A 24,716-nucleotide genomic window follows, 5' to 3' on the forward strand; every position below is an offset into this window, starting at 1 on the left:
GCCACGGCGACCACTAACAACAGACCTAGGAGCCTGGAGCAGAAGGCAGCAGGCCTTGAACGTAAGTCTATAGGGGAGAATTGAAGGGCTGGTGGATGCAGGTCTTTGGGTTGAACCTGGGGAAAATGACCTTCTCAGGGTCTCCGTATCCATGGGTTCTTCAACCGTGGATTTAACCAAGCATGGCTTGGAGATATTTGGGGAAAGTATTCCCAAAAGTCAATGTGATATTTGAAATCTTGCAAAACACTATTGTGTTGGATCCTTAGGAGCTCTCCAGCATTCGTTGGAGTAGATTTTGTATAATGGGAACCATATTGTATTCATTGTTTGAGTGAATAGGCCCTTCAGACTTGTCTTCATACTGTTATTGGTTATGTTTACAAAATCGAGTGGCACCTTATTACTGTTCCTTATCCCATATCTTATAGCACTTTAATGGAATCCTGTCCCCATATTCCTCCTTTTTTCATTCCGATTTTATCCATAGACCCCTGAGTTCTGCACTAGTCACCTTTTGCCGTGTGCAAAATTGATGCTCAGGCTTTTAAACTAATTGTCTTGTTAGGTCGTTTTTGTTTATTGTTGTAATGTTCTAAATTGCTGTTAAATTTTATACATGTCATGCTATGTTATGTTGTTGTTCGGGCTTGTCCCTGTGTAAGCTGCCCCGAGTCCCTTCGGGGAGAATAAAGTTTATTATTATTATTATTATTATTATTATTATTATTATTATTATATTTATTATACAGTAAAGTCTCACTTATCCAACGTTCTGGATTATCCAAGGCATTTTTGTAGTCAATGTTTTCAATACATCGTGATATTTTGGTGCTAAATTCATAAATACAGTAATTACTACATAGCATTACTTATTTATTATTTATTAATTACATCACTTCTACCCCGCCCTTGTCATTCATCATATGTATGTATATGTATGTATGTATATGTATATATATATGTGTGTATATATATATGTGTGTGTGTATATATATATATATATATATATATATATATATATATATAGATATAGATATAGATATATATATAGATATATAGATATATAAAATCCATCAAGATTAAAAATTACAATTAAATTAAGAATATACATTAAAATATACATAATTATACATTTAAATATACATTTAAGGCGCTTTCCATGTCCAGGTGGGGTCTGTCAGTAGGTCATATATTCATATATTCATTACTGCGTATTGAACTACTTTTTCTGCCAAATTTGTTGTCTAACATGATGTTTTGGTGCTTAATTTGTAAAATCATAACCTATTTTAATGTTCAATAGGCTTTTTCTTAATCCCTCCTTATTATCCAAGATATTTGCTTATCCAACATTCTGCCGACCCATTTATGTTGGATAAGTGAGACTCTACTGTATTATATTACGGACTTGGAATACCTGTACTTGGATACGCACACACACATACATACATATATTCTGCTTTTTATACACATAATAAAAGTGAAAATATATCCATGTGTATGTGGCTGGGGTGTCCACTTCCACAGACAAGATCCCACGTCCACAAAGAACTATATCTCCCACTACTCTGGAGACAACAATGACCCTCCCTCCAATAACATGGCAGGTTATGGCGAGAACATGTCAGTTGAATATTTACGGGCGCAGGCTGCCAGCTCAACCTTGGGGCATAACTGTCATATTTCCCTCCTAAGCAAACTGAGATAAAGGGAATTCTGGAGGCCCTGTTGTTGCCTTGTTATCTCCCAGCACCAAGAAAACACCAAAGCTCCAAGGGCAGCTTGACCCGATGAAGTCCAATGCCCAGCCCTTGCTTCCTTCCTTCCTTCCTTCCTTCCTCTCTCTCTCTCCTGCTTCTCAGTGTTTATTGACATTCCTGAATGGCCTCTCCAACAGAAAGATTGCGAGGGTGGGAGATAGGAAGGGGCATCAACAGTCATGTTCCAGGATAGAATAGAATATATAGAGATGTGGATATGGATATGGATATGGTTATGGTTAGGGTTATGGATATGGATGTGGTTATGTTTATGGATATGGATATGGTATGGATATGGTATGGACATGGTTATGGTTATGGACATGGACATGGATATGGTTATGAATATGCATATGGTTATGGTTATGGATATGGTTATAGATATGGATGTGGTTATGTATGGATATGGATATGGTATGGATATGGATATAGTTATTGTTATGGTTATGCTTATGGTTATGGACATAGTTATAGATATGGATATGGATGTGGATATGGATGTGGATGTGGATATGGATGTGGATATGGATGTGGATATGGATGTGGATATGGATATGGATGTGGATATGGATGTGGATATGGATGTGGATATTTCCCCCCAGGAATGCTGCTCTTGTTTTCCTTCCAAAGAGCTTGCAAAGCAGTTTCTCACTCACTGTTGTTTCAACATTATTATTACAGTAGAGTCTCACTTATCCAACACTCGCTTATAATAATAAGTTTATTTGTATCCCGCCTCCATCTCCCCCGAAGGGGACTCGGGGCGGCTTACAGCAAAATCAAAATACAAACAATGATAAAATATAAAACATCAGGACAAAAACAAAAACCAATAAAAAATATACACAATAAGTTAAAAAAACACAACACAGAATTAAAACATCAGGTTAAAAACAATGAGGTTGCAATAGTGGATATCCAACGTTCTGGATTATCCAATGCATTTTTGTAGTCAATGTTTTCAATACATCGTGATATTTTGGTGCTAAATTCGTAAATACAGTAATTACTACATAGCATTACTGCGTATTGAACTACTTTTCTGTCAAATTTGTTGTATAACATGATGTTTTGGTGCTTAATTTGTAAAATCATAACCTAATTTGATGTTTAATAGGCTTTTCCTTAATCCCTCCTTATTATCCAACATATTCGCTTATCCAACGTTCTGCCGGCCCGTTTATGTTGGATAAGTGAGACTCTACTGTATTAGTATTATTATCATTAGCAATCAATGCATGCATGCATACAGCTCTTGTTTCTCCAAAGGAATTTCTCACTCATTCTTACTTTAAATTTGTTGTTGTTGTTGTTGTTGTTGTTGTTATTGTTGTTATGGATGCATAAATGCATACAGCCCTTGTTTCTTTCCACAGAGCTTGCAAAGGAGATCCTCACTCATTGTTACATTATTATTATTATTATTATTATTATTATTATTATTATTTATTACTACTATTATTATTCAGTGCATCAATGCAAACTAATCTTCTTTCTTTTCACAGACCTTGCAAAGGAGTTTCACACTCGTTGTTATTGTTGTTGTTGTTATTATTATTATTATTATTGAGTGCATCAATGCACACAAATCTTCTTTCTTTTCACAGACCTTGCAAAGGAGTTTCACACTCGTTGTTGTTGTTGTTGTTGTTGTTGTTGTTATTGAGTGCATCAATGCACACAGCCCTTGTTCCTTTCTCCAGAGCTTGCAAACGAGATTCTCAGTCATTGTTATATTATTATTATAACTACTACTAGTACTATGATTATTTTCAGTGCATAGATGCATATAGCACTTTGATTAATTTGTTACTACTACTTCTACTACTACTATTACTATTCAGTGCATCGATGGATATAGCACTTTGATTAATTTGATTACTGGAGAGCTGTAGTTCACCCACAACCAGGGAAACCGTGACCTCCACCGATGATGGACCTGGACCACATTTGGCATACAGAACCCCCGTGACTCACCCAACCTACCAGAGAGGTTTGAGGGGACTGGTTCGCGACAGTGGGAGATGTAGTTTACCCTGCAGCCGGAGAGCACACTGAACCCCATCCAAGATGCATTTAGAGCACATGACAAACATTAAGTACTGATGGAGTTTTTGGGGGTGAACCTGGCATGATGTGAGTCGCAGTTCACTCTTTTGAAACACCCTTTTCCTTGATGCCTACAGGTTTCTGTTCCTTAGGTTTGGCCAAGGACTAGCATTGAAATGGAGACGAGCGAGGAAATGTACAACGAATTGCAAGTAGAAGAGGAGGAGGTGGAAGAGGAGGAAGAGGAGGATGAGATGAGTTCCTTCAACCTCAGCGACGAAGTGCAAGACCTGGAGGAGCAGCTCTCTCGGATCCAAGTCCACATCCCTGAAGTTGTCTAGTAAGGATTGCACTATGTAACAACATCTGAAAAAGTTTCTGTTCCTGGCTTGAAAGTGTCATTTCCTGTTCCACTGTGTGGTCCTTACTTTGAAGGTAGTGGTTCTGCTTCCGAAACTTTGTTTTTGTGGCAGAAACTGTGTTAAATTGGTTGGGACTCAATGAGAGATTGCATGTTAATGCTTTTATGTTCAGCTACGTTGAGTCTCCTTTGGGACAGATAAGGCGGGGTGTAAATAAATATTATGATGATGGTGATGATGATGATGGTGATGGTGATGATGGTGGTGATGGTATGGAACATCATATCTCTGCAGGGTGTAAATAAATATAATGATGATGGTGATGGTCATGGTCATGGTGATGGAGATGGTTGTGGTGATGATGGTGGTGGTGGTGATGGTGGTGATGGTGATGATGATATGGAACATCATATCTCTGTGGGGTGTAAATAAATATAATGATGATGGTGATGGTCATGGTCATGGTGATGGAGATGGTTGTGGTGATGATGGTGATGGTGATGGTGATGATGATATGGAACATCATATCTCTGCGGGGTGTAAATAAATATAATGAAGATGGTGATGGTGATGGAGATGGTCATGGTCATGGTCGTGGTGGTGGTGATGATGGTGATGGTGATGATGATGGTGGTGATGGTGATGGTGATGATGATATGGAACATCGTATCTCTGCGGGGTGTAAATAAATATAATGATAATGGTGATGGTCATGGTCATGATTGTGGTGGTGGTGATGAGGGTGGTGATGGTGGTGATGGTCATGGTGATGATGATATGGAACATCTCTGCGGGGTGTAAATAAATATAATGATGATTGTGATGGTGATGGTCATGGTCATGGTTGTGGTGGTGATGATGGTGATGATGGTGATGATGGTGATGATGATACGGAACCTCATATCTCTGTGTCCAAGTGGTACCTTCTCCCTTTGCGAAGCTCAACATGCAAAGCCCCCTTCCACACAGCTTTATAAAATCCGTATTGAACTGGATTATACGGCAGTGTGGACTCAGATAACCTAGTTCAAAGCAGATACATATTGTGGATGATCTGCCTTGATATTCCGTGAAGGTTTACATGGCTTGGATGTCAAGGCAAGCACTCCACCTGCTGGTTCTGCTTTGAATATGTTGTCGAAGGCTTTCATGGCCGGAATGACAGGGTTGCGGTGAGTTTTCCGGTCTGTCTGGCCATGTTCCAGCAGCAGCATTCTCTCCTGATGTTTTGCCCACCTCTATGGCAGGCATCCTCAGCCTCAGGCCCTTTCCTTTTCCCCCTCAGCCGCTTAAGCGAAGGAAGGGGCCTGAGGCTGAGGATGCCTGCCATAGAGGTGGGTGAAACATCAGGAGAGAGTGCTGCTTCTGGAACATGGCCGGAAAACTCACAGCAACCCGAATCCTTCTTCTGCCTGGATTCGTAGAAGCGTAGTTTCCAAGTCAAGGGAAGTCTTTGGGCGCATCTACACTGAAGAATGAATGCAATCCTGGGAGCTGTAGTTTCTCAAGGTCCAGAGCCCCACCCAACAACAAATCCCAGGTCTCCATAGCATTGGAATGTCCTCAGCAAGAGGCTGGACAGCTCCTTGCTCGGGATACTATTCCTGCCTTGGACTCTCTGGCTGGATGGCCATCTGCCAGGAGTGGTTTGATTGTGTTGCCTCCTTCCTTTTCCCAGTGAGTTTGACTGGAAATCCGTGGACACCACCAACCTGCCGGAGTCCTACCGGAGCAACACGCCCAAGGAGCAGCTGCTCTTGCAAGTGGCCGACAACTTCCACCGCCAATACGCCCACCTCTGCCCGGACCGCGAGCCGCTCTTCCTCCATCCCGTCAACGAATGCGGCGTGGAAGTAAATTTTTATTAAATATTTACTAGTAGGAGGAGTAGGAGATGGATGGACAAAGGATGGAAAAATAAAAAAATATGGGGATAATAGATTAGTTGGGTTGCTGTGAGTTTCCTGCACCTTCTGACCATGTTCCAGAAGCAGCATTCTCTCCTGACGTTTCGCCCACATCTACGGCAGGCATCCTCAGATATTGTGAGGTCTGGACAAAAAACTGATGCTGATACTGCTAAAAGCCTCCAGCTAGACCAGTGGTTCCCAAACTTATTGGGCCTGCCGCCCCCTTTCCAGAAAAAATATGACTCAGCGCCCCCTGGAAAGGGGGGGCGTGGCTTAGAGGGGTGGGCGTGGCTCCTGCTCAAGAGGGCGGGGCTGAGCCTCTCCCCTAGTCCAAGATGCAGGGCTGGGAGGGGGAGGTGGGCGGGGCCACAAATGGGCGCCCAGGACTGGGATGGGCGGAGTTACGAGTTCTGAGGCAGGGCTGAGCTTCTATCCCTGTCCTGCGGTGCCTGCCAGGACACAGGGGGTGGGGCTAGAGGAGGGGGCGGGGCCTCTTCCCAAGTGTGTGACGGGGCTGAACCTCTATACCCTGCCCCTGTGTTCTAACAAGCGCCTCAGGGAGGCTCAGCCCTGTCTCGTGCTCTTGGGAAGAGGCCCCGCCCTGCCCCTAGCCCTGCCCTTTAGTCCTAAAAGGCCTCTCAGGAGAGGTATAGAGGCTCAGCCCTGTCTCACGCTCTTGGAAGGAGGCCCCGCCCCCTTCCCTAGCTCCGCCCTCTGCGTCCCAACAAGCGCCTCAAGAGAGGTATAGGCTCAGCCCTGTCTCACGCTCTTGGGAAGAGGCCTCGCCCACTCTTCTAGCTCCGCCCCCTGTGTGTCCTAACAGGCCTCTCAGGAGAGGTATAGAGGCTCAGCCCTGTCTCACGCTCTTGGGAAGAGGCCTCGCCCACTCTTCTAGCTCCGCCCCCTGTGTGTCCTAACAGGCCTCTCAGGAGAGGTATAGAGGCTCAGCCCTGTCTCACGCTCTTGGGAAGAGGCTCCGCCACTCCCCTGGCCCCGCCCTCATGTCCTAATAGGTGCCTCAGGAGAGAGGTAGAGGTTTAATCCTCTCTCACGCTCTTGGAAGAGGTCCCGCTATGAGCGGAATGCATAAATCAATTTTTCTAAATCTTCTTTCTTTTATGCTTTCACCATCCCCTTACAGTTATTCACCGCCCCCAAATGCACCCATGACCATCACCACCCCCCTGGATCGCTGCAGCGCCCACCAGGGGGCAGTAGCGCCCACTTTGGGAATCACTGAGCGAGACAGAGGACAAGGAGCAAAGTGGAATGGGAAGGCATGAATAGACTTGGCCAAAAGATTTCTTTCTCAGAGTTGACAGAGTTGTGCCTTCTTCCTAAATATGCTTACAAACCAATGTTGTTGTTTTTTATTTTGGCAGAAATTTGTGAGCACGACGGTGCGCCCGACCCTGCTGCTCTACTCAGAGTTGTACAACTGGGACGGCTGCGCCCGCTTCGTGTCGGACTATCTCACCATGGAGCCCCTTCCATCGCCCATTGCGCCCGTAAGGAGATTGAGCCATTTTTTGTTCTCTGTGTTTTCCCTGGTCACTCTCTTTGGATGTGAGGGATGCCTTAGCTGGAGATCCTGCCTTGGGCGGAGGGCTGGACTAGGTGTCCTCGGAGGGCCCTTCTCACGGGTGGGTGCGCTCCTCCGCAGCCCGGCTACCTGTATTCCCCGACCACCATCCTGCGCTACCAGCGGGGCAACTGCTTCGACTTCAGCGTCCTGCTCTGCTCCTTGCTGGTCGGGGCCGGGTACGACGCCTACTGCGTGAACGGCTACGCCACCCGGGAGATCTGCATGATGGACGAGTCCCGGGAGGAGTGCCCGCTCCTGAAGAAGTCCGAACAGGTGAGGGCTAGATATGGATATACCTGTGGAATCATGTCCAGGGTGGGAGAAAGGATCCTCGTCTGTTGGAAGCAAGTCTGCATGTTGCCGTTATCAAGTTTGAGTAGCATTGAGCCAAGTCAATCAGTGAGGGTATCTGCATAGAGGTGGTGAAGCAAGTGGAGTGTATCTATACCTGTGGAATAATGTCCAGGGTGGGAGAAAGGACCCTTGTCTGTTTGAAGTAAGTGTGAATGTTGCCATTAGCAAACTTGAATAGCATTGAGTAGTCATGAAATTGCAATCAGTAAAGGTATCTGCATAGAGATTGTGAAGCAAGTGGAGTGTATATATATCCGTGGAATAATGTCCAGGGTGGGAGAAAGGACACTTATCTGTTTGAAGCAAGTGTGACTGTTGCAATTAGCAAGCTTGAGTAGCATTGAATAGCCATGAGGCTGCAAAGTCAATCAGTGAAGGTATCTGCATAGAGACAGTGAAGCAAGTGGAGTGTATATATATCCGTGGAATAATGTCCAGGGTGGGAGAAAGGACCCTTGTCTGTTTGAAGCGTGAACGTTGCAATTACCAAACTTGAATAGCATTGAGTAGCCTTGAAGCTGCAAAGTCAATCAGTGATGCTATTTGCATAGAGGTAGCCTTGCCTCTGTTGCCTGGAGGCATCCTCTGTCTGGGAGGTGTTCATTTGCACTTGATTGTTTACTATGTGGAGTTCCCCTGTACCTTTTGGACACTTCCCAGTATCCCCAGTGGCCACACAGGCTGAGCAAAATGAATAAAACTACAGAAAGTGAACAGCAATTCCATACAAAAGCACAACACTAATATCTATAGAAGAACGTGTCCATCCAGCAAGTGTCAAATGTCTGGATGGATCCCAAGGCAGGCAAAAGATATATAGAAGGATTTGAAATGATGGGTCCGTGTGTGTGAGTTATTGTTTCTGTGAATGGGATCTGCAGGTCGTCCAAGAAGCCGCCGTAGAGAAGCCGAAGAAATACGCGATCAAGCCGCCGCGGGATCTGAACAGCAAATACGAGCAGCAGGAAGCGGATAAAATCGTGGCCACGGCGAAGGCAGCGGAGGACAAGAAGAGGAAGGAGGAGGAGGACAAAATAGCCGTGAGTGCAGGTCGAAGGTGACCCACATGTTCACGCCCCCCAGGAGATTCCGGCCAAAGCAAACGGTGGCCGGCCCTCCGGACCTGGAGCTTCTCCCTCCTTCATAACTTGTACCATTTTGAGTCAGTTCTGGTATTGCTCGGCCTCGGCCACACAGAAGGATGGAAAGTGTGCCGTTTTGGCAAGCGTTTTCCGTACTTTCTCAGTTATTTGAGCCACTAATGCAGCCGTGGGGAGGATTCAACTCCATGACTTTTATTTGGTTCTGCTTCCGGGATGGGAAAAGCCCGATCCTTCAACCAATGCAAACATGGACCCCAAAGCTTCCTAAGAGTCAATAATATTTCATGGGATATTTTAATGAATATTAGGAAGCTCCAGGCAGCATTCGTAGCAATTTATCAGGGAGTCAAAATGACACCGAATATGTTGTGTGTCATAACAACATCATCATCATCAACAACAACAACAACAACAGCAACACTTCATTTATATTCCACCCTATCTCCCCAAGGTACACATACTCGGCAAATATTCAATGCCGTTTGGACAGAGAGGACAGAACAGAACGGCATTCAATGCCATTATCAGATGTATCACATATCACATCAAGTCCTTCTTGATGGTGGTACTTCCTCATGTTCTTCACACGTCGCTGGCAGTTTTACGATGTCATAAATTAAGTTAAATTAGCCTCCCTGCATTAAGTGGTACCTAGAATTCTCTACTTACAGACACAGCTGTTTTTGAGCTGCTCAGGTGGGCAGCAAGCTAGGCTATTAATGGTTGGGAGCTCAACCCCGACCTGGGCTTCAAACCAACAACCTCTCAGTCAGTGGTGATTTATTGCTGCTGGCTACTAACCAGCTGCGCCACAGCCCGGCCCTTCTAACTTCTAATTGCCATCACTTCTAATTGCCATTTTAGCTTATTTTTGGCCAACATTTTGTAAGGAGATTTGGAAAGAGAGTTTGGAAAAACCAAACTGCCTCATTTTTCAAGTAATGTAATGTAAACTTTTATTACAGTCAATGACCAGCTCATATCAAGGGCACCCAGTCCCATACATCCATATGAAATCCGAGAGGTTATATACTTCAGAATTAATAAAACTCCTATAAAACTAAATCATTGACAAAATTTAAAATCTAGGCTAAAAACTTCAACATTAATAAAAACCATTATAAAATTGAATCATTGACAGAATTTAAAATCTAGGCTGAAGATTATATACCAGTACCATTAAGACCCAACTCAACTCACAGTTTGGACAAGTGTCAGGCAAACCAGGCTAAAATATTCACCAAGAGGCCTGGGAGCTTTGAGAGTCTCACTTAGGGGTCCCATGGGTCACACTTTGCCTTCCTTTGTCATGAAAGCTGTGGGACCATCGGCGAGAAGGAGAACCCAAATTGTTGTGTTGCAATCACACGCTTGCAATCTCGTTCTGGTTCCTTCTTTGGTCTGCAGGAAGCCCAGAAGCCCAGTCCGGACACTCTGTACGGCCTCCGGGTCCACGCTTGGGTCCTGGTCCTTTCGGGCAAGCGGGAAGTCCCCGAAAGTTTCTTCATTGACCCCTTCACCGGGAAGAGCTACCCCACCACCGATGACCACTTCCTGGGCATCGAGAGCGTCTGGAACCACAAGAATTACTGGATCAACATGCAAGACTGCTGGAACGCTTGCAGGGTGCGTTGGTTGCTGGGAGAATATTATTATTATTATTATTATTATTATTATTATTATTATTATTATTATTATTATTATATGACACAGCAAACAAGATAGATATGCTGGATTTTGGGTTCAATTGAACAATTCTAGAGATGCAATGGGCATCTCTTGGGTGCTGTCACCCAAATCAGGAGGGAAATAGTTGACTTATTGTAAGTCCTCAAGTGATGCTCAGGTTGCTTTGGAGAAGGTCTTTCTCCATTCTCTTGACTCTGATCAAAGTCAAGTGATCTCGGAAGTAACATGTGGACCTATGGTTTGATTTGGCCCAGAAACTCTTGGTAGGTCCTTCAAGAGCGGATGACTCTGTCCATTGATGTTTTTCTAGGACCTCCAATTCGACCTCGGTGACCCGGTGCGCTGGGAATTCATGCTGTTGGGTGCCGACAAGCCTCTCCTGTCGGTGCCGGACGTGGACGAGGAAGAAGAAATGGGGGACGACGAAATAGAAATGCTGGTAGGTCACCCAAGCCTCTTCCTTGCATTTCAAAGCCATTATAGTAGGACTACTACGATGGTTGTTACCACTGCAGGGCATTTATACCACAAAACCCAGAGAAAGAAGGACAGCTCGGGCTTTTAAGACTAACCCAGACTGCACTCATCTCTTGTCTGCTTGAGGCAAGTCTGAATGTTGCAATTGGCCACCTTCATTAGCTTTGAATAGCCTTGCAGTTTCAAAGCCTGACTGCCTCCTGCCTGGGGGAATCTTTTGTTCACACTTTCCTCAAGCAGAGAAGAGTTCTTTCTCCCACCCTGGACATCATTTCACAGGTATATAAACCCCACTTGCCTGGTTTCCAACAGACCTCACAACTCCTGAGGATGCCTGCCATAGATGTGGGTGAAATGTCAGGAGAGAATGCTTCTGGAATATGGCTGTACAGCCTAGAAAACTCACAGCAACCCAGTATTGTGTAAGTTTTGATTCTTAAGTTTTTGGTGCAGGCCAAACCCACATGTTGGATATTGCATCGTAAGTACGAATTTAAACGAGGACTAATGATGCATCATTTTAGAGGAGACCTTCTGAAATCAATGGGATACATTCAGCGTGGCCCTCTGAAGTCCCATGAAAGTCAGCTGTAAACATGATGGAGCCCGGTTCCAATCCCATAGTTTCCAAATCTTACCCATAGATTATCTGAATTCGGTTAAGGATCACCTTAGCCTTTTTCGCAGCTTCATCACACTGATGACTCAAGCCGAGAATGCTCATGCATACAGCCGCTATCTTATATATAAACTTTATTACAGTCTATGGACTCACAGCTGTTAAGTGGATAACATACAGGAGTTTACAAAACATTCATATCTCTGTGTTTGGTGGGGGATATTTGCTCAGGAATCAGAAAAGTTTCTCCCAACCCACAGTAATGCAAATCAAATATGCCTCGGCTCCATTTCTGGATGTTGCATAATAAAGATCCTGTTGCAGTAATAAAGATCCTGAAAGCTGTAGAGCCCTAACTATTTTGAATAATAGAATCTAAAACATAGGTTTAGAGTGGAGTCAGCTTTGTAACGGATCTGTCTCCTGGGTCTTATCAATAGCTTAAAGAAGAGGAGCCGAAGAGTTTTGACATGCCTGTTTCTTGGGTGCAGCCGATCCAGATATCTCTCAAAGGTACCTCTTTCCTTCCCTGGTCCCTCAGGCCTTCCTCACTGCCTTCAACTTGTATGTTTCCTTGCAAATGCACTTTAAGGGCATGATTTCCCACCACGAACTCAACATCTCTCCTGCACGGTCTCTACGTCCCTTGTCTTCAATCATTCATCCTTTTAAAAAAATGTTATGTTTGGGGGGAAGCTTTCAGGTTGTCTCTTAAGCAAGATTTACCTGACCAGATTCCTTTATTTCACACATGCGGATTGCTTTTTTTAAGTAACCGGTTTACCGAAACATATTGAACTGCTCTTATTTTTCGTGGTGTAGAATCCCATCCCTGTTCTTTCTGTGTTATTTCTATGCCTGGTGTCAAACTTTTGCTCAAAGAAGAAATGGCGCAGATCCATCTGCTTTGTTAACTGAGATGTGCCTGTACTGGAAAGCATTTGACACCATTGAGGTGTCCTATACCAGAAACATTTGGTACAATTGAAATTCCCTGTATTAAAAAAGCATTTGACACAATCGAAGTGTCCTCCAATGTGTGTTCAATGGGAAACTGGTCAACTCGTGCTTGAAATAGATACAAATGAAGTCGATTAGGAAGATGTTGTAATCCACATGAAAGCTGAGGAATGGATCGTCTAAGTGTCTAACTATGTTGAAAGGCATTTGGCATAATTGAGATGTCCTATCCTGAAAAAGCATTTGACACAACTGAAGTGTCCCACAATGTGTGTTCGATGGGACACTGGTCAACTCGTGCTCAAAATAGACACTAATGTGTCTAAGTATGTTGAAAGGCATTTGACATAATTTAAATGTCCTGTATTGAAAAGCATTTGACACCATTGACATGCCCTGTATTAAAACGCATTCAACACAATTTAAATGTCCCATATTGAAAAGCATTTCATACAATTGAAATGCTCTGTATTGAAAAATAATTTGACACCACTGAAGTGTCCTATATTGAAAAGCATTTGACTCAATTCACATGCCCTGGATTGAAAAGCATTCAACACAATGGAAGTGTCCAATATTGAAAAAGCGTTCGACACAATCGAAGTGCCCTATACATCCGAGGTGAGTAATCTGTTCTCTTCCAGAAGGTTTGGACACTCAGTCTATCCCTGTGATTGGAAACCAGTTGTTAGTTTTACTCACCGACTCTAGCCATTATGGACAATGACATCTGGAGGACCGTATGGGTTCCTTACTTTTGTTTCTGTGTGTTGTCACTAGAGTTTGAGACCCGGTGCCCACAGGGCAAGAAGGTGATCCAGTACAAGAATGCCAAGTTGGAGACGTGGTCTCCGTATCTGAACGCCAATGGATTGGTCACCCGGCTCACTGTCTATGAGGATCTCGACTGTAAGTAGGACCTGCATTTACATTGGTCTTGACGAGAGCATTCGCTCACCTGATGCTTGGTTTCCTTGGGTTTGGACCCAAAATCACTTTTGGTATCACAGCAGTCCAGCCACAAAATATGGCAATAACGATGAAGATTTGTGGTGAAATCATGGTGAATTCTCCAGAAACCTCTTGTTCGGTTGCTAATCAATTCCTGTGTTAACTGTGTACCATAGGAAAGGGTTAAGGGAGAGGCAGTGGGCGGGGTCATGCAAATTAAGGAACCCTGGGATGTCCATTCTGGAGGAAAAACAGAACATCTAGGATGAGATTGTGGGTATAGATGTGCCTAGATGTATGCAGCCAGAAGGTAATTTGATGCAGTATTTAAAAAGAGTTCTATTCGAGAAGCAAAGGTTGTATCCATAGCACCATCAGAAAGTAACATATTTGCTCTCTCGGTGACCTTCTTTCATTTCAAAATATTCCGAAGGCATTATCTCAAAGCAACAATAAATATGATCGAAATAAAATTAGCCGCATCGTTCACTTTAATCCCACCCTTTCGCCAAAAGGTACCAAAATTCTGGAAATCAAGGAGTGGTACAAGAACCGAGAAGACATGTTGAATATGAGAGAACTGAACAAGCGAACGGATTGGATAACGGAGTACTTCCTCCCTGGACACGCACACGGCCTCAAAGGTATCCAGGTGCAGCTACACAGTAGAATTAACCCAGTTTGACTCCACTTTAACTGCCACGACTCAATGCTATGGAATCCTGGGCGTTGTCGTTTGGCGAGGCAACATGGTTGAGAAGGCTGGAGATCTCTTCTGTCAACTGCTAGGATTCCATGGCCATTAAAGTGGTGCCAAACTGCATTAATTCTACAGTGTAGGCACACCTCCGGCTCCTCTTTCCTTTTCCCAGCCCACGTCTACAAGACCATGGAGCTGGAGACGGAGCGGACAATGGAGTTCTACCACGAGACCAGGGTGGACGGTCTTGAGAAGCGGGTCGAGACGGCCACAGATATGACCGAATATTTTGTGGGACGCTCGGATTTCCTTTACTATAAGCACACGGAATTTGGCAAAAGGGGGAAGAAAGTCACCACCACGGCGACCACCACGGACAGCAATGCTCGACCTGTTGTGGTAGGTCAGCTTCTTCTTTGGCATAATGTCACGTCTCCTTTTTACAATATCACATTGTTTTCTGCATAATGTCTTGTCTTCTTCTGTGTAATATCACATCTTCTTCTGCACAATGTGACGTCTTCTTTTGCATAATGTCATGTCTTCTGCACAATATCACATTTTCTTCTGCATGATGTCATGTCTTTTGCATAATATCATGTCTTCTTCTGCACAATATCATATCTTCTGCTATAATATCACATCTTCTGCACAATATCACATCATCTTCTGTACAACATCACATCTTCTTTTGCATAATATCGTGTCTTCTTCTGCACAATAGCACATCTTCTGCACAATATCACATCATCTTCTGTACAACATCACATCTTCTTTTGCATAATATCGTGTCTTCTTCTGCACAATAGCACATCTTCTGCACAATATCACATCATCTTCTGTACATCACATCTTCTTTTGCATAATATCGTGTCTTCTTCTGCACAATATCACATCCTCTTCTACATAATGTCACATCATCTTCTGCATAATATCACATCTTCTGCACAATAACACATATTTTGCTATGATATCACGTCTTCTGCACATCACATCTCCTTTTGCATAATATCCTATCTTCTTCTGCACAATATCATAATGTCACATAGTCTTCTGCACAATAAAACATCTTTTGCTATGATATCACATGTTCTGCACAATAACACATCTTTTGCTATGATATCACATCTTCTGCACAATATCTTGTCGTCTTCTGCACAATATCTTGTCGTCTTCTGCACAATATTACATCATCTGCATAATATCACATCTTCTGCACAATATCACGTCTTCTTCACAATATCACATCTTCTGCATAATATCACTTCTTCTTCTTCCTCCTCCTCCTCCTCCTCCTCCTCCTCCTCCTCCTCTTCTTCTTCTTCTTCTTCTTCTTCTTCTTCTTCTTCTGCACAATATCACACCTTCTGCCCCCTCCACGTCTTCTTCCAGAAGATCACCGAACGCTTCCACAGGAATCCGAGCAAACCAGCCGACGAAGACGTGGCCGAACTCATCTTCTCCATCCTGGAGGAGAAGATCTACCTGACCTACCACCTCAAGAAGAACTACATCACTCCCTCGAAGCGGGAGTTCAGCAAACAGTCCGAGGTGGACAACAAGGGGAATAAGATCGTGATGACGCCCGACATGTGCATCAGCTACCAGGTCAGACCAACATCTGAGGACCGATGGTCAAGACGGTGTGACTGCCTCCAAAAAGTCCACTTTTATGGAATTAATACGAACCAAAAATAATATCCTCCCTCCATCCCTCCCTCGATTCCTCATCTATTCTTCCCTGGTTGCTTTGCTTCTAGGCTGGGTCTCTTGAGAAGGAGAAGAAGTTGTTCCATTTGTATGAAATGCTGATGAAACTTATTGAAGATGAGAAGAATTCCCGGCACCAGATCTGGGAGTCCGAGATCGAGGTAACCGGGAGGGAGGGAGAGGACGTCCCCGTCATTTGTGCACATATTGCACCCATTGAGACACTTTTCGGAACAACCATGGAAAGAATGGAGGTGCCTTGTTTCACCTGGGACTTGAAGGTGTTTCTCACTTCTGTCTCTTCCATCTAAGATCCAGGATATTCTCAAACTTCGAGAGGACGAAGAAGCGGCCAGCAAGCTGAGCGTCTCCATTTACGACACAGAGAGGAACGAGAAGAGCAAAGAACACCGGGAGGCCATGGTAGGTGGTGGAGTTGTGCACGGTATTTGTTTCATCAAACCTTGTTCATAATTCGTGTATTCGTTTTGTATCGTCCATCCGGATGCACGAAATGAATAACGCCATTTTCGGACGAAACAAATGGCGAAACGAAAGAGAAAGCTGCACAGACACCATGCTTGCTTTCGTTTTCAGACCACGTAACAATAGTTACTCTGGGACCCTAAGCAGGGTCTGATAGAGGGTTGCTTTCCCATTACAGATGATGTGTGCCAATGGGTGTTAATAAAAATATTAATTATTAATAATAATACTACTAATTAATGTTAATATTAATATTAATTATTGTTAATATTAATATTAATTATTATTATTAATAATATTAATATTAATAAAGCTTGCAAATTGCAACATTCTTACTTGCTTTAAACAGAGAAGTGTTCTTTCTCCCACTCTGGACATTATTCCACAGATATATATATATATATATATATATATATACACACACACACACACACACACACACACACACACACACACACACACATATACACACACACACACACGCCATTTGGTTCACTGCCAACAGACCTCTGAAAATGCCAACCACAGATACAGGTGAAACGTTAAGTGAGAATGCTGTTGGAACATCACCATACAGTCTGAAAAACTCACAGCAACCCACATGTTTATAAGTTTTTGAGCACTGGCCTGGCAGAAAGGTGGGATATGAAGAAAATGATGGCTGCATCAATGTTGGGTGTAACAATAAAAATCACAGGATTGCTCCCCAAAGACTGAAATAAAAATCTGGCACCTAAAGGAGACCAAAGTTGGCATCAGCTGGGCCTTCTGTAGATATCAGGGAAGATCTTCTCTGTCTTGTGATGTGTAGTTCCCCATCCTTAGAGAAGGGTGCATTGGCTGATCCAGTGCTCTGCTTTCCTTCCGCCAGGAGCGCCAGCTGCAAGAGGAGCGCCAGCGGCAGGTGGAGCAGGAGCTGGACTACCTGGCGCCCTTCCTGATCCAGGTGGGCGGCACGGAGAAGATGACCAAGTGGCTGGCCCTCCGCCTCAAGGAGGACTGCCTCAGCGACTTCAAGCACCGCCTCGTCGACAAGGCCAACCTCATCCAGGCCCGATTCGAGAAGGTACTGCCTCGCTCCGTTCTCCTCCATGCATTGGCATTGGGCGGGGAGTGTCACGATCTTGATAGAGGATGAGGATGATGGAGGAGAGGGCTTCCTCCCAGTAGCCAAATCAGGGGCAAATGTACAGGGGCAAACCACTTTGGAGGCCACTAATGCTGAGCAGGAGCAGGTCCCTCCTGGCTTGGAGGAAACAGGGCCGAATCAGGCTCTTCAGGGGGAAGAGCAGTTGACTTGCCCTGCCTTCTCCAATTGATGCCATACACCTGAGAAGGTCCAATCGGCTGGCTCAAAAGAGGACCTCTCAGTGGTAAGGGCTTCATTGGGCAGCATAAATAGCTGGCAGCTGCAATAGCTCTTTGCTGAGAGCAACGTCTTGGAAAGAGCTAAAGCCAGTACCTTTGTTGGTGGACTCTGTTTGGATTTTGACTTCCATCTTATTGACACCTTGGAACAGATTCTTGGCTATCCTCCTGTTCGGACTAACTGCTTTGTTTAATTCTGTGCTGTCCCTGACTATGTGCTTGGAGAACGGTTGTGAGCCTAACAGGGAGATGTCCAAAGTAGGCTGTCTTAGATTGCGCCATGATTCTTTGGGTCTGAAAGGACTCCATTCTTATGACCAATTTTCTACTAACTGCTCTGAACACTACTGTTGTGTGGGGAATGAATAAAATTGGCTGATGTTCCCATGTAGGTGGATCAGTGAATAATCCAATCTGGATTTAATTCTGAATGTTAAGGTGCTAGGTATGCGCCACAGCCCAGCCCTAGACTGCTGAAGCTTGGCACTTGCTCAGACCTGAGTCCACTGAAACGCATCTCTCTTTGCAACAGGAAAGTCAGGAGCTCCAGAAGAAGCAGCAGTGGTACCAGCAGAACCAAGCCAACATGACCCTGGAGGACGAGGAGGCCTACCTGAACTACTGCTCAGATGCCATGTTCCGCATCCGCATCTTGGAGGTCCGTCTCAGCAGGTCAGGATTCGGGGACACAGCCTTTGTGGATGGTTTTCGGTTGCTTTTCAAAGATGGCTTTTGGGTTAAGAGGTCTAAATTTGGGTTGTGAGTTTTTCGGGCTGTATGGCCATGTTCCAGTGCTATTCTGTCCTGAGTTTTCACCTGCATCTGTGGCTAATGGCATCTTCAGAGGTCTGTTGAAGGTGAGGCTAGTGGAGTGTGTGTGTGTGTATATATATTGCCTAGTTTTCAGTATACCTCACAACCTCTGAGGATGCCTGCCACAGGTGTGGGTGAAACATCAGGAGAGAATGCTTCTGGAACATGGAAATACAGCCCGAAAGACTCACAGACACCCAGTTTCTTTGGCTACTTCTAGCACAAGGCTGGGCTGTGAAGAAGACCTGGAATCGCCGAGATGAATGTTCTCACTTCCAGCTCCATGGCTGCACCAGAACGGCCGGGGTGGTGGAGATGAATGTGGGGCAATGGATAATACTATGTAACAAAATTTGAAAAACCTTCTGTTCCTGGTTTGAAAGTGTTATTCCTGTTTAATTGTGCAATCCTTACATTGAAAGGAGTTGTTATACTCCAGAAGCTTAATTTTTGTGGCTGCCACAAACAACATTGACTTGGTTGAGACTCGATGAGAGATTCATTGGAAAACTAGAGCAAAATGACCAGAAATGCCGGCGACCAAAAGGAAGGTGGAAGGAGGAAGTCCTGATGGCTTTTTGTTATAGAGAATGGAGCAACAGCACCCCCTTGTGGCTGAATCCGAACTCAACCTCTAAGGCATCGAAAATTGACTTTGAGCCAACATACCTCCTTCCTGTCTGTTCCGTTCTGTCCTGTCTGGCCAAACGGCATTGAATGTTTGCTGTGTTTGTGTACTGTGATCCGCCCCGAGTCCCCTTCCGGAAATAGATAGGGCGGAATATAAATACAGTGTTGTTGTTGTATGATTGAACATCCAGTAACTGAGCAAACCCAGCTTCACCATGCCACCGGATTCAATGTTTCCACCACCAACTTTCCAATGTGTTTGGGAAAGTTCCCTTTTTAATGCACAACAGCCCTTCCCATGTACATATGCATGCCATTGCCGGTCAGTAGCCCTGCCTCTGTGGAGATTTGGGGAACCTTCGACACCCACTGAGTCAAATAATCTTCCTCCAAATAATCTCCTGGTGGCATCCATGCCAGTGAATCCACTTTGGGTTTTAGTGTCAACTCTAAAAGAGTTATCAGAGGCACCAAACACATGTTGATGCGCTACCTTGGAGAGCTCCTTAAAAGGATAAAAACCCGGCGTGGATTCTCCAACCGACTGACATGGCAGCTGCCATTCCCAGGCTAAGCATCCTTCCCCCGTTCTTGCCGTTCTTTCTTCCCTGCTTTCATTCTCGTTCTTCTCCTCCTTCTCTGCAGGCACAGAGAGAAAGCCTCGCTGAAGTATATGGCTTTGGAAGAGAAACTCTGCAAGGACCCCCGCCTGGCCGAATACCTCAAATTTTATTTTTGATTTCCTCCGCATTTACGGAGCGCATCGCGTTCCTGGATGTGGTCGTGCAAATAAAGCAGTGGAGGAATGCTTTGCTTACGCTGGCTGGTCTTTCCCATTTTTTCCCATCAAGCATGGGAGTCTCTATGGCAGGAGAGCGCCATGGTCATGTCAAGTGGAGAAACAGCTTCCGAACCAAAGGCTACAACACACTGCAACTCTCTTTCTAACTATATATGTATGTAGTCAGATTTGTCCAAAGTTGCCTTGAAATGGCAATCAGAATTGAGCACAAGTCAACTGTTGGCTGCCGTTTGGGGAAAGCTGACCATTGGGTCTCACTGGAGAACTTTCTACAAAGCACACTTCTGATGACACGTGTAAGTCTGCCAGTGGGATACTATGGCCAGCTTCCACTGGCTTTGTGTACTCTTTCTCCCATGCAATAGATGCCGTCCCGTGCCAACAATACTGCGCAAGAAGATAAATGGGTGCAAATCTGACAACACTTGCAAACCTATTGAAGAACAGGTTTCTGTGAGTTTTTTGGGCTGTATGGTTATGTTCTAGTAGCATTCCCTCCTAATGTTTTGCCCGCATCTGTGAATAATGGCACCTTCAGAGGTTCTGTTGGCAGTAAGGCAAGTGGAGTGTGTGTGCGTGTATGTATGTATATACTGTGTTTCCCCGAAAATGAGACAGTGTCTTATATTAATTTTTGCTCCCAAAGATGCTCTACGTCTTATTTTCAGGGGATGTCTTATTTTTCCATGAAGAAGAATTCACATTTATTGTTGAACAAAAAATGAACATTTATTATATACTGTACAGTAGTTGTCATCACAAACCAGCATAACCAGACCAACTGTGAATCCTATCAAGAATTTCTTGTTACTACCATTATTTCCATGTACAACAATTCTATGGTACATATATTTGCCAATCCTGCATGTTCTGGTGTTCTGTTCGTTGGGCATGCTTCCAAACAAAAACTTTGCTAGGTCTTACTTTCGGGGGAGGCCTTATATTTAACAATTTAGCAAAATCTCTACTAGGTCTTATTTTCTGGGGATGTCTTATTTTAGGGGAAACAGGGTATATGGATTAATGTCCAGGGTGGGAGAAAGAACCCTTGTCTGTTTGAAGCAAGTGCAAATGTTGCAATTAGTAAGCTTGACTAGCCATGAAGTAGCCATGAAGCTGCAAAGTCAATCAGTGAGGGTATCTACGTAGAGGTAGCCTGGCCTGTGTTGCCTGGAGGCATCCTCTGTTTGGGTGGTGTTCACTGGCACTTGGTTGTTTGCTGTCTGGAGTTCTCCTGTTTCTGAGTGCTGTTTATTAGTTACTACCTTGATTCTGGTTTTTTTTTTAATACTGGTAACTAGATTTTGTTCATTTTCATGGTTTCCTCCAGAGATATCAATAAGGCACAGATATCGATATCAAAATGCTACAAGAATAGTATCAATAGAAATAAAACAATTCAGAAACAATTTTCAGTGCTCATTCTCGTGTTAAAGTGATTCGAGATTGTCGATGTTGTCACACAAACTTAAATATATATATGTTATACACATTTAATTGTCTGTATTCATAAAACTGTGTGTCTGTATTGATAAGTATATTCCTTACATTACCTGGTTGGGACTGTTAGGAAAATACTCATCAATACAGGCATACTGTATTATGAATACAATTACATTTGTATGAGAACATATATACAGTAGTGTCTCACTTATCCAACATAAACGGGCCGGCAGAACGTTGGATAAGCGAATATGTTGGATAATAAGGAGGGATTAAGGAAAGGCCTATTAAACATCAAATTAGGTTATGATTTTACAAATTAAGCACCAAAACATCATGTTATACAACAAGTTTGACAGAAAAAGTGGTTCAATACGTAGTAATGCTATGTAGCAATTACTGTATTTACGAATTTAGCACCAAAATATCGCGATGTATTGAAAACATTAACTACAAAAATACTCCAGATAATCCAGAACGTTGGATAAGTGAGACTCTACTGTATTTAAGTTTGTATGGCAACCTTGACATCCTAGAATCACTTTAACACGAGAGTGAGTACTGAAAATTGTTTTGTTTCTATGGATACCATTCTTGTAGCATTCCTCCAGAGGTAGCCTGGCCTCTGTTGCCTGGAGGCAACCCAGTAGCATCTTCCCCAAAGTCAGGCATCGGCTGGAGAAAGCCAACTCCAAAACTCTACCATTCATCAGTTTGTGGCTATTATAACGTGAGCACAGTCTGCAGCCCAGGACGGTTGCCGTAGTCCAGAACATTGCTAGATTGGGGAGGGTTGTCATAGAGGAATGGGCTGTCCCCCTTGCACACGCCTTGCTCTGTTCCGCTTCACCTCCTGGCCCGGCCCTTGTGGCCACCTCGCTGTTCGGAACCTCTTTTCACTTCTGCATAGATCACCTCCCCAGGTGGCTCAACTTCCTTCCTTCGGTGGAAGTTGAGGTCGACGTAGGTCACTTCGCTGGCTTCCCGGCTCAGGCGAGGGTGCTGCTGGGAAGGAAAAGGCAACAGAAAGAAGGCTTCAGAGGGTCCGTCTACACATGTCGTAAAACCCAGAAGAAACCGGGATCAAAGCAGAACGGGGTGGCTCAATGACATTTTGTGAAAATGCAGCCTGAATCAGCTGGAAAACACATGTTTCAAAGGTGCACGTGAAACCCGAATCTGGCCAAACAATGTGCACATTTGCATGACTGTATTTCTCAGCAGTCATGGGAAATATGTGACTTCATTCTGACATGCTGGTGTGCACTGTTCCAGCGCATGTGTGCATTTTAATAGCCTGACACCAGGATCAAAGGGGAACGGGGCGAATCAATGACATTTTGTGAAAATGCGAGCTGAATAGGCTAGAAAACACGTGTTTAAAAGGTGCACTTGAAACCCGATTCTGGCCAAACCATGTGCACATTTGCATGACTGTATTTCCCTGCAGCCATGGGAAATATGTGACTTCATTCCGACATGCTGGTGTGCACTGTTCCAGCGCATGTGTGCATTGTAATAGCCTGACACTGGGATCAAAGGGGGATGGGGTGAATCAATGACATTTTGTGAAAATGTGGGCTGAATCGGCTGGAAAACACGTGTTTAAAAGGTGCACTTGAAACCCGATTCTGGGCAAACAATGTGCACATTTGCATGACTGATATTATATCAGTATTATTACTGTTGTAAAACCTTCGTTTTAACTTCTGTTTTATCATCTTCTTGTGTTTTAAACTGTGTATATTGTTCATGTATTTGCGCTGTTACTTTTGTAACATTGTGAGCCGCCCCGAGTCCCCACAGGGAGATGGTGGCGGGGTATAAATAAAGTTTTATTATTATATTATTATTATTATGACTGTATTTCCCTGCAGTCGTGGGAAGTATGTGACTTCATTCCGACATGCTGGTGTGCACTGCTCCAGCACATGTGTGCATTGTAATAGCCTGGCACAGCTGATCAGGGCTGTCAAAACAAATGGAGCCATGGGCGCACAGCTGGTTCAACGGAAGCAGAAATGGGAAGCAATTGCAATTATTTCAGGCCTGGTAACCCCAATCCCCCTCCCCCTTTGCTTTTCATTCTGCAAAATCTTAGTTTTTATTCTAGGCCTCTTGCCCTGCCATATGTCTTTGGTTTCATCTTTTTTCCATTGTTAAAAAGGTACGTTATTTATTATAATTTGGATGTTTTGAAAAACAAACAGCATTTTGATAGCTGATTCCTTTCCCAACAGGGACAATTTTGATGTGCTCCATCTTTGTAAATCCGATTTTTATTGATTTCTATGTCTTTTCATAATTGTCTTGAAACAGTGTCATATTTTTCTTTGAGAGTGTTATTCCTAAGTATTTTACTTTGTTCCAAATTATAATCCTGATATTTCTTTTTGCTTTCTCTTCTCTTTTTCGGTTATTTTTTTGTAAAAACTTTAGTTTTGTGTTTGTTGGTTTTAAAACCTATTTCCCCAAATTCCTCTCATGTATGTAGTAAATTTTCTGTTTTCTGTTGGGTCTTCTATTATAACCACTAGATCATCTGCAAATACTCTCAGTTTGATAGTTTAATTTTTAATTTTCAACCCTTTGGTTTTTTTCCTCCTCTTTTATCTTTGTTAATAACACTTCAAACATCAAGATGGGTAACAATGGGGACAGTGGGCATCCTTGCCTTCAGGCCCTTTTGTATTTTACATTCTTTAGACAATTCTCCAGTCGCTAAAATTTTGGAGGTTTATGTTTTGTAAATTGCTGTAATCCATTTTGTTATGTTTATTCCAAATTCCATTTTTCTCTAGAGTTGCAAATAAGAGCTCCCAATTTAAGTTATCAAATGCTTTTTCTGCACCTAGTGCTGCTTTACTTGTGCTTGGCTACTCTGCTGCTGAATACGAATGCCCAGTGTGGAATAATAATAATAATAATAATAATAATAATAA

General features: G+C 43.7%; 2 protein-coding genes across 4 annotated transcripts in view; one reads left to right on the forward strand and one right to left on the reverse strand.

Annotated features, from left to right (window-relative positions):
* drc7 (dynein regulatory complex subunit 7) lies at nucleotides 1-23,623 on the forward strand. Its single transcript, XM_062961685.1, has 18 exons — nucleotides 1-61; nucleotides 3,950-4,152; nucleotides 5,853-6,027; nucleotides 7,467-7,592; nucleotides 7,748-7,942; nucleotides 8,905-9,063; nucleotides 10,534-10,752; nucleotides 11,126-11,254; nucleotides 12,352-12,424; nucleotides 13,652-13,780; nucleotides 14,338-14,466; nucleotides 14,695-14,921; nucleotides 15,915-16,130; nucleotides 16,283-16,393; nucleotides 16,545-16,655; nucleotides 17,590-17,784; nucleotides 18,619-18,758; nucleotides 20,175-23,623. The coding sequence occupies exons 2-18, from the start codon at nucleotides 3,989-3,991 to the stop codon at nucleotides 20,266-20,268; spliced, it is 2,592 nt and encodes an 863-aa protein (XP_062817755.1). The 5' UTR covers nucleotides 1-61; nucleotides 3,950-3,988; the 3' UTR covers nucleotides 20,269-23,623.
* The window catches only part of LOC103282188 (titin), a 12,195-nt gene continuing 8,513 nt past the window's right edge, over nucleotides 21,035-24,716 (reverse strand). For 2 of the 3 annotated variants that reach the window (XM_008124784.3, XM_062961688.1), the window contains exon 6: nucleotides 21,426-22,779. In XM_008124784.3, the coding sequence (XP_008122991.2) occupies nucleotides 22,621-22,779 (159 nt within the window). In that variant the 3' untranslated portion in view covers nucleotides 21,426-22,620. Of the gene's footprint in view, nucleotides 22,780-24,716 lie in introns of all 3 variants that reach the window. The other variant, XM_062961687.1, reaches the window with a different exon arrangement.

The sequence above is a fragment of the Anolis carolinensis genome, unplaced genomic scaffold (genome assembly GCF_035594765.1).
Source record: "Anolis carolinensis isolate JA03-04 unplaced genomic scaffold, rAnoCar3.1.pri scaffold_9, whole genome shotgun sequence".
In the NCBI taxonomy this organism is placed as follows: domain Eukaryota; kingdom Metazoa; phylum Chordata; class Lepidosauria; order Squamata; family Dactyloidae; genus Anolis; species Anolis carolinensis.